Source organism: Camelus ferus, chromosome 8 (genome assembly GCF_009834535.1).
Source record: "Camelus ferus isolate YT-003-E chromosome 8, BCGSAC_Cfer_1.0, whole genome shotgun sequence".
NCBI lineage: Eukaryota > Metazoa > Chordata > Mammalia > Artiodactyla > Camelidae > Camelus > Camelus ferus.
Genome location: NC_045703.1, coordinates 15,649,869 through 15,665,768, shown reverse-complemented (window position 1 = coordinate 15,665,768; position 15,900 = coordinate 15,649,869). Strand labels below are relative to the sequence as shown.

The window sequence follows — 15,900 nt, the reverse complement described above, 5'->3', positions numbered from 1 at the left end:
GAAGATGCCATATACTGTTAAGATGAGATGTGTATAGCTATGATATCCACCCATATCTAAAGGTAAAACAGATTTGCTCATTGAACAGTAATTCAGAACAGTAAACATTTAGCAAACAGATTGACTGGCAAATGTTTAAGCAAAAGAGGGAGTGCATGATTTAAAAAATGGCATGAAATACCCCCACCCAGATTTTTTTGATGTTTATTTTAGAAGAAAGTACTGTTGTATACTTACTATGAAAAATTGGAAACCATAGACCAACCTCCAGTTACATGAATTTGTAGTTTAATTTGTAAAATTAATTAAAATATAAGATTGATTATATGACATTATAACATTTAATAACATTATTTATCAATATACTGAGTAAATTGCTATTCTAAGTTCTCAGGTCTCAGTATATATGGTTAAATTTAGTTTTCAGAAAGTTTTTAGAAATTATTTTTACTTGATTTTTAAAAAGGTAGAATGTACTTTTGCTTCTTTCTTTTGAAAAACTGGCATAAAATCTCAGAGCTTAATCTGGAGTGAAAGCAATGAGAATCAAATTCAAGGATTCCTAGTATTTTACTAAAGAAGAATTGACACAACTTGGGGACTCATGCCAAGACTTTGAGCTTGGATGCTTGGGACCATGGTGGTACCACTTACAGGTATCAAAAGACCAAATTTGAGTGTGAGATTATGGGATTCAGTGAACCACCACCATTGATTTTTTTTTTTTTTTGAAGTAAAGTTTTTAGTGAAGCATTGCCCCCCAAGATTAACAAATCACGTATGTCTGGCTTAGTTTTCAAAAAGATCACCATGGATTTGAAATAGATAGAAGTGGTGAGAGTTTCAAGTGGGAAGAAAGAAACTCAGCCAAGTGAATACATCGAGGAATATAAAAATGGAACTGAGGTTAGAAATAAGGCCAGTGAGCATTTTGAGAGCGTAGTGTAATGCATGACACATGATCTGAGGCAGCAAGGTTATTCCCAGAAAGTAGCACTGGAGACAAAGGTAAAAGCCACTAATATTTGAAGATCAGTTATATGACTATACAAAAACAATATTTTATATGGAAAAGACCATGTATTTCTTCAAAGTAAAAGTCCTGTTTACTCATATTAGTTGCTTATTTGTTCCTTTGATCTACCCTTACATAGAGTGGAGCGTAATTAGCAAAGCCCTTTTCATCAGTTCTGTCCTAGGCAGTTTTTATAACTTGATACTTTAATAAGACTTTTAAGGGGTAAACTCAAACTTCATGTAGGAATTTTTTTTTTATTTGTAGAAATGAGTTAAATGCCAGATATAAAAACTCTGTGTATGAAAATTTGTATTATAAAATTCTGTTTCAGACTCTAAAAGTTAAGATGGTCCTGGGATGGCATCTACCTCTCATAACAAAGTTGTTGTTTTTAATCTGTATTTTAGATGGAAACGCTGACGATTTGGTAGTACTGTTTAAAACATCAGCATATTCACAAATTGTGCCAATTTTATTTTTAAAGTACATCTTTTAGATTGACTTCCATATTTCTAAATTATTGTGTGGTGCATGTTATCCAAGATAATAGGAAGCAGCAGTGCAGTCTAATGGAAAGAACAGTAACTGTGAAGCTGGACAGATACAGTTCTATCACTGTCATGTATTGAATTGTGTCCTCACAAAAGATACATTGAAATCCTTACTCTTAGTACTTGTGAATGTAACTTTATTTGGAAATAGAGTCATTGCAGGTGTAATCAAGATGAGGGTATTCAGATGGGCTCCTACCCAGTATGACTGGTGTCCGTATAAAAAGAGACAGGCACAGAGGGAAGGTGATGAGAAGACAGAGACAGAGGCAGAATTGTGTAACAGCAGAGGTGGTGTGATGCAGCTGCAAACCAACGAACAACAAGGAATACCGGCCACTGGTAGAAGCTGGCAGGAGGCAAGGACAGATTCTCCTGAGTCTCAGAGGGAGAATAGCCCTGCTGACACCTTGAATTCAGACTTCTAGCCTCCAGAACTGTGAGAGAAGGAAGTTTTCTTGTTCTGAGATGCCCAGTTCTTGGTAAATTGTTTCAGTAGTCCTAGGAAACTAACACAGTCACATACCAGCTGATCGGTTTCGGACAGTCATTTAACCTCTGAATCTCAATTTTCTCTAAGTAAAAGATTACGAACTGTTCTGGCATGGGGCAGACATCTGGGAAATAATACCCAGCTATTCCATTGCTGTCCTTCCTTCAAAGATAGTTTGCATAACTAATTCATTCATTTATCATTTCCAAGTGTGAGATTGAGGCTTATTGATTGAATAAGTAGTAAACATCTTTTCTGTGGTTCCCATTCAGATTCTCTTTAAAAATTTCATTTATTTATTTTTAAATTGAAGTATAGTCAGTTTATAACGTGTCAATTTTTGATATGCAGCATGTTTCAGTCATACATATACATATGTATATTCCTTTTCATATTCTTTTTCATTATAAATTACTACAAGATATTGAATGTTCTATACAGAAGAACTTCTTGTTTATCTATTTTATATATAGTAGTTAGTATCTGCAAATACTGAACTCCCAATTTATCCCTTCCCAACCCTCTTTAGCCCTGGTCCCATCAGATTCTTTAACTTACAGAAAAATATAACAGATTTTATATGACCCATAGAATTTTATTAGGATGTAAAGGATTAAACTTGTTCTGTAGCTATCAGTTTAGAACTAAGCTTTTGATTTTTAAAAAACTAATATTCAAAAATAAAGCAGACTGATTTAAAAAAAAAACAACTGCTAACTTTTAAGAGGCTCTAAATAAATTCGATACGTGTCAACTGAAGAAAAACACACAACCTGAAAGTTGTGAGTTAAGTTTTATTCAGGGATTTTACAGAGGACTATGGCCTGGGAGGCAGCCTCTCAGATAGCTTGAGGAACCGCTCCCAAGAGATAAGGGAGGAGTCAAGATAATTTTTTGCCGGACTAATCACAAAGAACAGACATCTCAAGTTGTTAATGATTTTAGTGCTTTTCTAGATATGGGAAGATGCAAAAGTCTGGGTTCATTGAAATTATCCCTTAGATGTGCATTTAACTAACTAGGGCCAGTATCTAAAGGACTTGGTGCTTCCTGTTTTTCTCTGTCCTGTGTTCCCTAGGGCGCACCATTGGTGGGCAGCTGCAGTGCCTAATGGCTTGAAAAATCCTTGTAGAGCTGGGATGGTGGGTGACATTCCCTGTCCACATGTGGTTGTTTATTTCTTTTCTCCACCCCCTTTATCTGATGAGTGTTTTTGAGGGGAATTATTCCTTTATTTATGTATTATCTCTTTAAGAAAAAGCATTTGAAATACTGTTGAAATGTTCAGAACTCCAGAATGTCCTGCTGCCTTACTGGGTTGTATTCCTTTTACTTCTCCTCTTACTCTCACGTCCATACCCACCTTCTTTCCTTCCAGGGCCTGGGTTATTTATACAGATTACTTCATGTACCATCTTAGACTCTCAGTGGAAAAACTCGGTGCTGTCTCTCATTTTTGAGCCTTGAGTAAGAAGTAACTTGCGTTACTTCCTCTGAGGCAAGAACGTGGACAACTGCTCAGCCTTGACAGCCTTTCCTTTTTGCACAAGATCTCACCAACAGAGCAGAGAAGCCTGCTGCTGTGGTGTCACACCAGTGGCACCAGTGTGACTCACAGAGCTCAAGTATCTGCTCTGGGCACCCAGAGCAAGGTCAGTGCCGTGGCCTGCCCCTCCCCTCGCAGGTGTCTGCCCTGCCTGAAGGTAACTCAGCGGGCCTCCTCGTGGCTGCTGGCATTGCCATACCTGCTTTGTGCAGCACCGTTGGGGCGAGGGTGCTGCCTCCTGAAGCTACCAGTGCCACTGTTTCTAGGACTTCTAGAACAGTGCTGAAACGGCCTTCTGCACAGCTGTGTCCACATACTGTCACCTGGGCTACAAAGCCACCTCATAGTGGCTCAGGGTCACAAAAGCTACCCCTTTAGCTTCAACTCTGCAGTCTAATTCCACTTTTCTGTTTTCTGAGGCCTACCTTTTCCTTTTCACCGAGTGCCAAATGGACATTGTAGAAAAGTTAACACCTTAACAGAAGAACCCCAGACTGATTCTCAGATCTTTGTTTCTAACTCACAACTTTTTAAGCCCTAAATTCATACGTCTTTTGGGTTTGTCCATGTGCTAAGCCTTTAGGTAAAGATAGTCCCTCTTGGTGTCATCTCCCTGTAGATAACAGCCACTCGTCAGCCCTCATGGAGAAATGAACCGACGACTGGGTTAGGTACGTGTTTCCATAGTACCTGTGCTTTTACCAAGACACGCCTTCCATTTCAGTGACTGTCTTCTGTACTCGACAGCGAGCTCCGTGAGGTTAAATATTGGGCCGAGTCCTGTGCCTGGAACATACAAGCACTCAAGTAAATATTAGGTTAATAGATGATTCTTTCATGATGGGGGATTCGGGAAGAAATGAAAGTCCCATTTCTTAGACTCTTTTTAATCTGTTGTTATACAAGTATTTGATTCGCCTCCTCCGTCTCCATTTCCTTATTTCCTGCAGGACATTTTTAACACTCAGGGTTACTTAGTTCAGAGGCTATGTTGTCAGCAGCAGTAACCAACTCTGGGTACCTTCCTCGAGAAAGGAATTTATTAGAGGGAGATTGGGTCGCTCCCACACAACGTGGATTGGAAGTCTAAAGGATCAGGTTTGGAGACTGGTGGGAAGTGAGGGGAGTTTGGAAGCAGAAACAGTGGTTCAGATGCCACAGAGGCTGTCATCGTGATGTCTGTTAGACTACTGCTGTGTCCCTAATCTCGGCACCCCATTCTTGTCTCTAATTTACATGGGGATTAAGTGACTTACATGGAGATTCAGTCTTCTAGTCTCAATCGAGATTGATCCAGGTCTTCTGCTTTTGTATTGGCTGCCTGGGGTTAGGGAGAGGAAGGAGTCATTTAGTACCTTGACTTCTAAAGTGGAAGATGGGGTCCTGCCTCCCTCCGAAAGTCTCAACAAGGAAAATTCCACAATACTTGGAAGTGTGTTTGGATGCCAGGCAGCCTAATAACAGCAAAAACAAACCACACTTACCTCCCAGAGGTTTTTCTTCACTCTCATAATCTGGAGGTCTTGAGTTTGTATACCATAAAGGATGCTGTGTTCATTGTGTAAGGTGCATAGTATGGTGGAAAGAACCTAGATTTTGGAGAAAGGCAGAGCTGTGTTCAAATTCTTGCTGAGTGAGTGATCTTGGGAAAAATTACTAAACCTTCATAAATGGCAGTTTCCTTGGTTAAAATAAGGAAAATAAGAATAAACTTTGCAGCACTATTGTACATTTTAATGTGGTGGTATATATTTAGTGCTTATAAATGTTAAATGCACTTAGTATATGTTCGATACACATCAGCCAAAAATTCCAGCATGTGGTTACGGCTCCAGTTTACCTTTCAGTGTTGTCTCATTCCTTCCAGCATGAAAACTCTCCATAAGTCCAAAGTGTTTATGCTCATTGTCCTTAAATGTACCTGTGCTCTCTACCTGCTTGCTTTCCCATACATCCCCATTTTCCATCCTTCTTTTTTTTTTTTCTTTTTCTTTTAATGGCTCAGTTCAGATCCTCTTTTCTTTTCAGTACGAAAGTACTGGTCCATCTACTACTTACTGTCTTCTTGACTAGTCTGTTTAGCACTTAGCATTTATAGTAGTTTTCTTTGTGTTTCTGTGCTGTCCTTGGCAAAGTAGTCGTCTGCAGGGCCAAGGGAGCTGACTTTCTTGCGAAGAAGCAATTTAATAGAAGAAACATTGGGCTTGGAGTCAAAAATCCTTGGTTCTGGCATCGCTATTCATGTTGCCTTGGGCAAGTATATGTGTTCTCTTTATGTAAAATGAGGATAACACTACAGGATTTGGGTGAGGATCAGATGAAATATGTGTATAATAGAAGGGACTGTGTCAACTGTATTGGCTAAGTATAAGATAGGATTACTTTCGTATCTACCTTGTTATGCTGTGCACATAGTATGGCTTAATATGTTCATGATATATATATATATATATATTTAACATTACTTTCAGATTTTCCTGTAATCAAGAACATACAATTTTTTGTACATTTAAAAAATTGTAATCAAAAGATTGTGGTGAAAAAATTATAGCTACCCTTTGATTTTTGTAAAAGTATAATTTAATATTCAGCAATAATTCTTGGTTCCAATAAAATGTTCAGTTTTAATATACTGTAGTATAATTTATTGGATTTCATATTCCATCATATTAATTATTTTTGTTCAATTAAATAAAGAATATATATCTTTGCTTAATAATAACTGATGATCTTTCTTTCGTCCTTTGCCCTGGAAACTAATTTGAAAGAGTGGTTTAAGAGGTTTCTGTTCAAAGGCAAACAATATAGTAATATGCCCACCTGGCAGGTTTTTTTTTTTTTTTAATCCTTAAATTAATCTTAGAAGAGAAAGAAAATGTGCAGATATTTTTCAATTATTTTATTTAAAAATTTTAATATACTTTAATATTGATTTTTAAATATAGTTCACTTTTCTAGGTTTTTTCTTTTCTTTCATTTTGTCAAAATCATAAAATTTGGCTTTTAAGTGAAATATTGTGCATAGATAGGTCCTGGGGTAGAAAGCTGTGGCCCAACAGATTTAGTGAAAAATTACATGTACCTTGCCTTCATTTAGGAGATCTGGTTTTTTTTTTTTTTTTTTTCCCACTTGTTTTAATTATATACCTAGCTACTCTTAGATATTTGCAGTGAATAAAAATATTTCTCTACACAAAGTTTCATGAGTAAATAGGCTTTTGATGGAGAGCATTTCAATAGGTTATATCAGAATTTGACAAAACCAAGCTTTATTAAACAGTTTTGTGGTTTTGAAAAGCAATTAGGTGTTGTAACTTGATGCTCTATTTTCTATATATAGATTTTAACCTTATAATAATAATAAAAAAGAAATTGGACATTTATATGTAAAGTTTAACTGTTCAGTTTCAGAAATAAAAACTAGATGGCTTTTTTTTTTTACTTTATTAAGGTAAAGATAATTAGGATTTCTCATCATTAAATTGTAATTTTTCAAAAGAATGATAAGACAAGCCATAGACTGGGAGAAAATATTGTTAAAAAAGATATATCTGGTAAAGGACTGTTATCCAAAAAATACAAGGAACTCAGCAGTAAAAAAAATGAACAACCTATTAAAAAAATAAGATACCTTACCAAAGGAGATAGAGCATATCTCAAATATCATGGACTAGGTGGCTTAAACCACAGATGACTCATTTCTCACCGTTCTTGAGGCAGGGATGTCCAAGGTCCTGGTGCTGATCGATTCAGTTCCTGCTGAGGCCCCTCTTTCTGGTTTCCAGATGGCTGCCTACTTGCTGTGTCCTCACCATGGCAGAAAGAGAAAGAGCTCTGATTTCTTTTCCTCTTTTTATTAGGGACACTGATCTCATCATGGAGTCCCCACCCTCATGACCTCATCTAAATCTAATTACCTTTCAAAGGCCCACCTCCAAATGCCATGACATTGGGAGTTAGAGCTTCAACATACGAATTTTTTGGGGACGCAAACGTTCGGTTCATACATTCTGCCCCATGCTCCTCAAATTCATGTCCTTCTTGCTGTAAAATAGTTTCATTCCATCCCATCAGCCCCAAAAGTCTCAACTTCTTCCAGCATCAACTCTAAAGTCTAAAGTCTCTTCTGAATATCATTTTAATCAGATATTGGTATGATTAATCCTGAGGCAAAATTTCCACCTGTGAACCAGTGGAACCAGATGTGCTTCCAGAATACAGTGGAGAGACAGACATAAGTATACATATTCAAATTTGAAAGGGGAGAAAATGGAAAGGAAGAAAGGGGTGGTGAGTTCCAAACAAGTCTCCAAAACCTAGCAAGACAAATACCATCACATTTTAAGGCTTGAGAATAATCCTCTGGTTTAATGCTCAGCCTTCAGGGCCCACTGGGGCAGAAGTCCTGCCCCAAGGCTCTGGGTTGCTGCTATCTGATCTGTTGACTTTTCCCCCAGTATGAATTGAGGATGTAGTCCTGCTGGTCTCTGAATCATCTTTGGGGTTATTCTTCCCTTGTCTTGAAGAATAAATAATGTGTTTTGTAGCCGAATGGCTCTATGGTCCATTACTTGTCCTTGAATGCCAGAGACAGAGACGGACAGAGAAAGAGAGCTCTGGCGGAGTACAGAGGGTTTTTTAGGCAGTGAAACTATTCTGTATGATACTGTGATGGTGTATGTATGTCATTATACATTTGTCAAAACCTATGGAGTGTGCAACACTAGGAATGAATCTTAAGATATCCTATGGCCTTTGGGTGATAATGATGTATCATTATAGGGTCATCATCTGTAACAAGTGTGTTACTCTGGTGGGGGATACTGATAATAAGGGAGGTGGTGTATGTGCAGGTGTAGGGAGTATATGGGAAGTCTGACCTTTCCACTCAGCTGTGCTGTGAATCTCGTACTACTCTAAAAAATAGAATCTATTTGAAAAATTCTTACAATGGAAAAAATTTCTGATTTTAGCTGTCAAGCCAGGTCTTCTGACATCAGCTGGTGTACTGCAATTCCCTTCTGACACCACCCTGGGTTAGTGTCGGACTCCCCAGGTTACAGGGGCATGGTCCCCAACAATATACTTCAGTACCACTTTACACACCAACTGCAAGCCAGATCCCTGGGCTCTCCGTTCTTCTGGCCAACTAGCTACAAATCCGGGATGGGGGGTGGTGGTCCCGAGCCCCACTCCCCCAGACTGCCCTTACTTCAGATGCCAGTTGCAAGTTCAGAGGTCGCCAGGCCACCTGCACTTCTGACCAACTGTCTATAAATCTGGGAGGTTCCTGTAACTTCTCTCAGGTTTGATAATGTGCTAGAATGACTCCCAGAACTCAGTAATGTGCTAGATTTAAATTATAGTAGTTCTACTATAAATGATAGAAATTAGCACCAGCTAAACGAAGGGACACATAAGGCGAGGTCTGGGAGGGTCCTGAATGCAGAGCTTCGTGCCCTCTCCCCGTGGAATCAGAGTGTGTTGTGGGGTTCACCAGCCAGGAAGCGCTGCAGTTTTTATGGCGATTTCATGTTGCATATTAAACATTGGCCACAGATGGAACTAAATTTCCAGCTTTCTTCCTCTTCCCAGAGGTTAGGTTGGGCCAAAGGCCCTAATCACATCTTTCTGGTGACCAGCCGCTACCCTGAGCCATCTCCTTAACATAAACTCTAGTGTGAATCACAGGGCTTATCAAAAACACATATGGTCCTATCAACAGGGAAGTGTCAAGGCATTTAGATGCTCCCTGACAGGGACCTAAAATGAAGATGAGAGATTCTTTATTATTTAACACTAGGTTTTAAAAACTGGTAGCCCTTGAGAAACCTAATAGTTTTTTTTGTTTGTTTGTTTATTTTTTAATTCGAAAATTACCACCGAGGTGACCGAGAAGTATCTATGATTGGAAGATTGAAGAGCAGCACTGATTTACTGATTTCTGTGCTATTATGGTATTTTAATTGTTTAGACTTGATAGCTCTTTAAATCTTTATACATCATGCAGTTTAAATTTTATATTTATGATTTTATGCATAAATGTACTTCTTTTGGTAAAAATAGAGGAGCTTACTTGGAAGGATGAGCCAGTAGAACAACAGGTCGCTTTCCAGTTTTTTCTGCCTCACACTGTCAAAATACACAGACGACCTTATAAAAAGTTTTCTTTCTGGGCTGTGGTTGCTCCATCGGCTCATTTTTCCCTCTGATAGCAGATTATTTCGCGGTGTATCTTTTCCAAGGAAGTGTGCTTAGTTACATTTTTGTCTTGCAGATTGATTATACCGGAACAGACCCTTCCAGTCCCTGCAATAAATGTTTGTCTCCGAATGAGACACCGTGTGTTTGTACCATTAACTTCACACTGGAACAGTCATTTGAGGTCTGTATTCCCAAGTAATGTATTATAAAAGCCATGCTTTTAACCATACTGATTTTACATTCAAATTTTTTTTCACTAATTCTTTTCTTTTTTTTTTTTTTTTTTTTTGAGATGTTGCTTTAATTTACTGGGACTGTATATATTTTGGGGAAGATTGTTTTGTTTGGCTATTGCATTGCACTGTTTGATAATTAACTACATGTATTTAAATAGCTTATTGTAGTTAGTACTTTATAAACTAAATTTTAAACCTATTTTATACTTTTGCTGGAAAATTTTATAAATGTAAAAATTAATTTTGTATGAAGTTTATATCTACATCTACTTGTTTTTAAAATTATTGCTCAAATTATTTTGCTTACCTATTAAACAAGTTTTACTTTAGGTAAAATAAATATTAATTCACCCTTATTTAATTGTATTATTTTTCATCAGATATGGTGCATTACCGTAAGTGCAAACGCTTAGTAAAACCTTAAGCAGAGTTACAACATCATCTGTGTGTGTGTGTGTGTGTGTGTTGTCTGTCTGTGTGTCTTTTCACATCTGTCATTCTTGGAAACTGAGCAGAGAGGCTAAAGGACGTTGAGATTCAGAAGAGGCATGGCAAGACTAGCTTGTGCTCTCCTTTACCTGAAAGTGGAGCTTTAAAAAATTATTGTTTTATTCTTCAGGAAGCAAAACTGCTTTGATACATGCCAACTTCTTAGATTTTTGTACACTTAATAGATTTTCTTAAAGATAGTGATGACTTTTGTAGTCCCTGGTAGATAGTTGCCATCCAGTGGTTGTAGATGTTCTTGCACTGAGAGGAAGGATAATAAGGCTGCCTTTAAAAAAAAATGAAAATAAATTTGGGAGGAGAGACGAATTTAGTTCTTTTGTTTCAACAAAAATACATATACATTTAAAACATCATTAAAATTTTATTCTTTTTTTAATGTGATGGACAGACTATAAAAATGCATTAAGTTCTACTTTTGTCAGAACAGGCAGGATTAAAGACATGGAAGAGGCATGTAGTGATTTAGAAGCTCTGTTAGTTTCCTCTTCCGTTCAAAAACACTTAGTATTTCAGAACTCTTCTGCAAAGGTGACCATCCTCAGATTCATTCTTTTGTCAGCTCTTTGCACCTTCACAAGACCAAACTTTGAATTGGACTAAAGCCTTTTCAGAGAACTTTAGGTTAGTTATTGTGTCTCAGTGTTCATTGAAAGGATCTCTTTTTCAGTTAATAAATTCAATTTAATGTACTGCTTCTCAGTTGAGATGATACTCTTTTTTTTTAAGCATATTCTTTGTTTCTGTGATATAATTTTGATAACCAAAAATAAACAAAAAAACCCAACCAAATAAATAAATTAATGAAGTGTCTTTGTTTCTTTACATAGAATGGGGAAGTGCATAATTTGATATTTGAAAAATCAAGCTTTAAATAAATGTTTGTGTATATGAAAATAACAAATCAAAGCATTCTTAAGATGTTATTTAATTCCTTTTTTTCCCTGAATTCCTTTTAATCGAGGGTAAGATTATAGATGGTAGAGGTAGCAACCAGAAAGGAGAAAATAACTTACTGTTTTTGCTACTTCTAAAAATCTTAGTCGTTTAAGGTGGCTTCATAGCATCTAAATAATTGTATGTAGGTTACCTTTATTTCCCATGTGATTTTCAGGTTGAATCCACTGAATACATTCAAGTACTTGTCTTGATTATTATAAAGTGACTCATTATCTTAGATACTTTATTATTAATTTCTTAATTACTAATATAGTATCGTACTGAGAAATTTATTATATCCCATTTCAAGTTCACAGTTTACTTTGGGGCAGTAAATGAAAGCTTGACCATTGTCCCTTTGCAAAGTTGATACTAACTGGGTGAAGACCAAACTGAATTAGAGAAAATTTTAAATTGAAAGTAGATCAGGCTAGGCTAATAGATTCCTTGAGAGTTTTTCTTTTTAATGTAAATAGTAAGTACTTCTTTGAAATCTTTCAGGATATTCTCAAAGATTATTCTTGGATTTTTATAACATAGCTTCTATAACCTTATTTACAATTTGTACTGTTTTAGATTGTGAAGTACTGGTGGGATTCACCCCAGTGCCTATTCTAAGTTATCACGAATTATAAACTAGTGAAGTCCAAATTACGGGTAGCTTTTATGTATGCGTGAAACAAGTTCATACTTAATACTTTGTGAACATCTTTTCCCTCTGTTTCTCTAGGGCAATGTGTTTATGTATTATGGACTGTCTAATTTCTATCAAAACCATCGTCGTTATGTGAAATCTCGAGATGATAGCCAACTAAATGGAGATCCTAGTGCTTTACTTGTAAGTAAAAGGGTGAAATATGAAACTGGTATCCATGAACTAAGAACACATGGTAATTGTTCACTTAGAAATGTTAAATTTAATAGGATCAGATAAAATTTAAAGTATTGCTTGCCATTTGTAATTTGTTTAGTGAGGATTTTTAGTTAAAAAATTTTTTCCCCTAGAATTTGCACAGATTTATGGTTTGCTTACAGCCAGAGGACACATTACTGCCTGCTTGTTTCTAGTAGTACTTGGGATTTTTGCTTTATTAATCTGTTTATGATGAAATTCTGATGCGTCTAGCACTCTTGTAATGTAATATATTCTGTTTGGGTTTGTTCATTTTTATTACACTGGATAGGAAAATATATAAATAAGCTACTTTCAATTTCTGAGATTGTGTTTTAGAATTGAACATATATGCTCTTTGTTTTTTAACTTTTTGGAAGCCTGAGTAGTAAAGTCCAAAAGGTGGGTTACTGAAAAACTGTCTGAGGAGCTTTTTTAAAATATAGATTCCAGAGTTCTCCTAAGTCTCATATGCCAGTGTCTGCAGGGGTAGAGCTCTAAAATATCTATTTTTAACAAACTCCCCCTCTGATTTTCTCAGCCTGGTTTGGGAATCTTGGATCAGAGGATCTTAGTTTCCTGACTGTTGTTCAACTTTCCATAGTAGTGGTTGGTGCCCAGGTATTTTATATGATTGCTGCCAACACAGCAAACTTTCAGAGTCCCAGAGCAATTTAAGGATCTCTTAGAAAACAGTGAATCTCTTAGAACGCGATTCAGGACCATGTTGGGACCAGAAAGGTCCTTGTAAGCATATAGTTACCCTAGGCTATTCTTACTGGTTTTATTGCTGGTTCCTAATGTTGGGATCTTAAGAAATAATTAAACTATTTAGAGATTCTGGTTAGGGCTGCAATATTTTTCAGTCCATGTGGAATTAATGTTGTAGGATCCAATTTTTAGGAGTCAAATCCAGAGAAGGTGATTCTGGGAGATTCACCAAGTTCCTAGAATGTGTTGATTAGGATCAGAGATTGGGTGTGTTCAAAGGCCCAGAAGTGGTGGTTGGTTACAGTTCTTTTATTTAGATTCTTTGGTTTTCTACTCTATCCTTAAGTTCCTTTGGCCTGGCCACCATGGCTATGGATGCTGGTCCTGAACCATGCCTGGTGACACAAGCAATCTGCCCATTTTAGCATTTACATTTCTTTTGCCTGGAATGTGGTTTTTACTCTTCCCTGGAGGTCCTCTCATCTCAGGCCTGCCCTTTTACTTTACTGCCCTTGGACACATGATAATCTCTTTACATACTGACTTCATTCATACCCCGTCCAAGTCACTTCCTGCTTTGCTTAACAAACTGTCTCCCTACATCATACATTCTTGCTCTTCCTTTCCCGGCCATTTTCTACATAGCTGTTAGAGTGATCTTTAAAAAAAAAAAAACATAAATAAACACCACTTCTCTGCTTAAAATCTTTCAGTGGTTTGTTTACCTAGGATGTTCTGAACTGTGCGTAACTCTCCAGTCTCATTGTGTGTCATTTTCTTAATTGCCATACTCTTACCGCGTTCACCTTTTACCTTCGCAGAAACATCAGTTCTTTCTCAACGGCATGTACTGTTCTCTCTGCTTAAAACTCTCCTCTGCCTGCTCTTCACATGGCTGTCTCCTACTTTCTTTAGGTCTTAACTTATGTGATACTATGTCCAGATTCTAAAGTAGCTCGTCCTGTTCATTACCTGCATTGCATTTTCATAGCACTTACTGCAATTTGTAATTATATATTTGTTTACTTATTTATCATCTGTCTTCCCAAGTACACTATAAGTGCATGAGAGCAGGGAGCGTAACTTTCTTTAATCACCATGTACCAAGGGCCTAGCCAGTGCCTAAGCACGTGGAAGACATTCAGTCAATTTATATTGTATGAATATAGACACCTTTATCATGGCTCACGCTTCATGTTATAGTTAGTTGTGTATGGGTCTGTTCCCTTTATTACATTGTGAGCTGCCCAAAATGCCTTGCCAGTATCTTTGTTTTCTTTAGGTCTGGGTACACAATTTAAAAAAGATAGGTATATTCTAGGAATTTGCACTAGACTTCTGCTTCCTTCTGTCTTCCTTTTCTTCCTGCCTTCCTTCCCCCCTTCCTTCCATCTCTCCTTCTGTCCTTCCCTCCTTCCTTCTGCCCTCCCACTTGGATTTAACCTCAAATGACAAAATTTGAGATCATCTAGTTGAACATGTTCATTTTATAAGTTAGGCCTGGATAAATCAAGGGACTGACCCAAAGTCACACAGTACATAGCTGGAATGAGAACCTTGAGTCTTTTTACTTCCAGTTTAAAATTCCTTTTCTTATGTTATAACTGGACTGACAATAGACTGCTTCTTAATTTTTCTTGGGCAGAAAATTCTTTGTAGTTAAGATTTCTGTGTTGATGTGAAAATTTAAATAAATTCAATTTGACATATACCTAAATGGCGAAATGTATGTAAAGAAAGGTTACATTAAAAAAGTAATGCAGTAATATTAAGGAATATATTTTGAGTATTTAAATGTGGTATTGTTTATAGTCTGTTTATAACATAGACTCATTTTATGTGCCTTGCAAGTGAAAAACATGTAGGGATTGAATTTTTAATCAGTAATTAGAGCTAACCCATAGTTCTCCCAGAGGCCTGGGTAATAATTTCTCTCTTCTTTGCTTCTAAATACAGAATCCCAGTAAGGAATGTGAGCCTTATCGGAGAAATGAAGACAAACCAATTGCTCCTTGTGGAGCTATTGCCAACAGCATGTTTAATGGTATGACACAGATATAAACAAAGATAAATATGTATATTATATGTGTAGTCAGCAATATTTGTTTAATCTTATAACAGATTTGATAGTCTAGTAAACATGAATGAAATTGAGAAATTCAACAACTTTAAGATAGATATATCAATTATTTAGTGGGGTATTATAATGCTTTGTGACTTTCTTTTGAGAATTCTGTATTTTAAGAATGAATCTCTATCTCTAGGAAGAAAGAAGCAGAGACATTTTGCTAACTTCCTATTTCATATACGATAAAATAAATGCCAGGCTACCTTTCCCACCAACTCTGAATATTTTTACCATTAAAAAGGACCTGTGTTGATCATTTAGAACAGCACTGTCTGATATGAATATAATGTGTACCATAAATGTGAGGCATGTATTTACTTTTAATTTTTCTGGTGGTCACATTAAAAAAAAAAAGAGACACAAGTGAAATTAATTTTAATAGTATTTTATTGAACCCAGTATACCCCAAATGTTACTTCAGCATATAAGTGATATTCAGTATATAAAAGTTATTAATGAAATATTTTATATGCTAATTTTTTATACTAAGTTTCTGATGTCTGGTGTATATTATGTACTTATAAAACATAGTTATTTGGACCAGCCGTAATTTCAAGGTCTCTGTAGCTACGTAGCTAGTGATTACTATACTGGACGTTGCAGATAGAGAAATTGATAAGTCAGAAGCTATTTAGGAATGCATTTTTTTAAAGGAAAGGAGAGGCAGATTTACCT

The 15,900-nt window shown here is 36.5% G+C and overlaps 1 protein-coding gene and 1 long non-coding RNA gene across 2 annotated transcripts in view; one reads left to right on the top strand and one right to left on the bottom strand.

Moving 5' to 3' along the window:
- Positions 1–15,900, top strand: part of TMEM30A (transmembrane protein 30A) — a 34,461-nt gene that overhangs the window by 11,493 nt on the left and 7,068 nt on the right. The window contains exons 2-4 of the mRNA XM_032484488.1: positions 9,886–9,993; positions 12,225–12,332; positions 15,054–15,141. Coding sequence (XP_032340379.1) covers positions 9,886–9,993; positions 12,225–12,332; positions 15,054–15,141 — 304 coding nt within the window. The remainder of the gene's footprint in view (positions 1–9,885; positions 9,994–12,224; positions 12,333–15,053; positions 15,142–15,900) is intronic.
- Positions 4,264–7,544, bottom strand: LOC116665272. Its single transcript, XR_004321807.1, has 4 exons — positions 7,315–7,544; positions 5,093–5,197; positions 4,865–4,929; positions 4,264–4,394 (listed from the first exon to the last, which is right to left on the bottom strand). It is a non-coding gene; the product is annotated as an uncharacterized LOC116665272 (long non-coding RNA).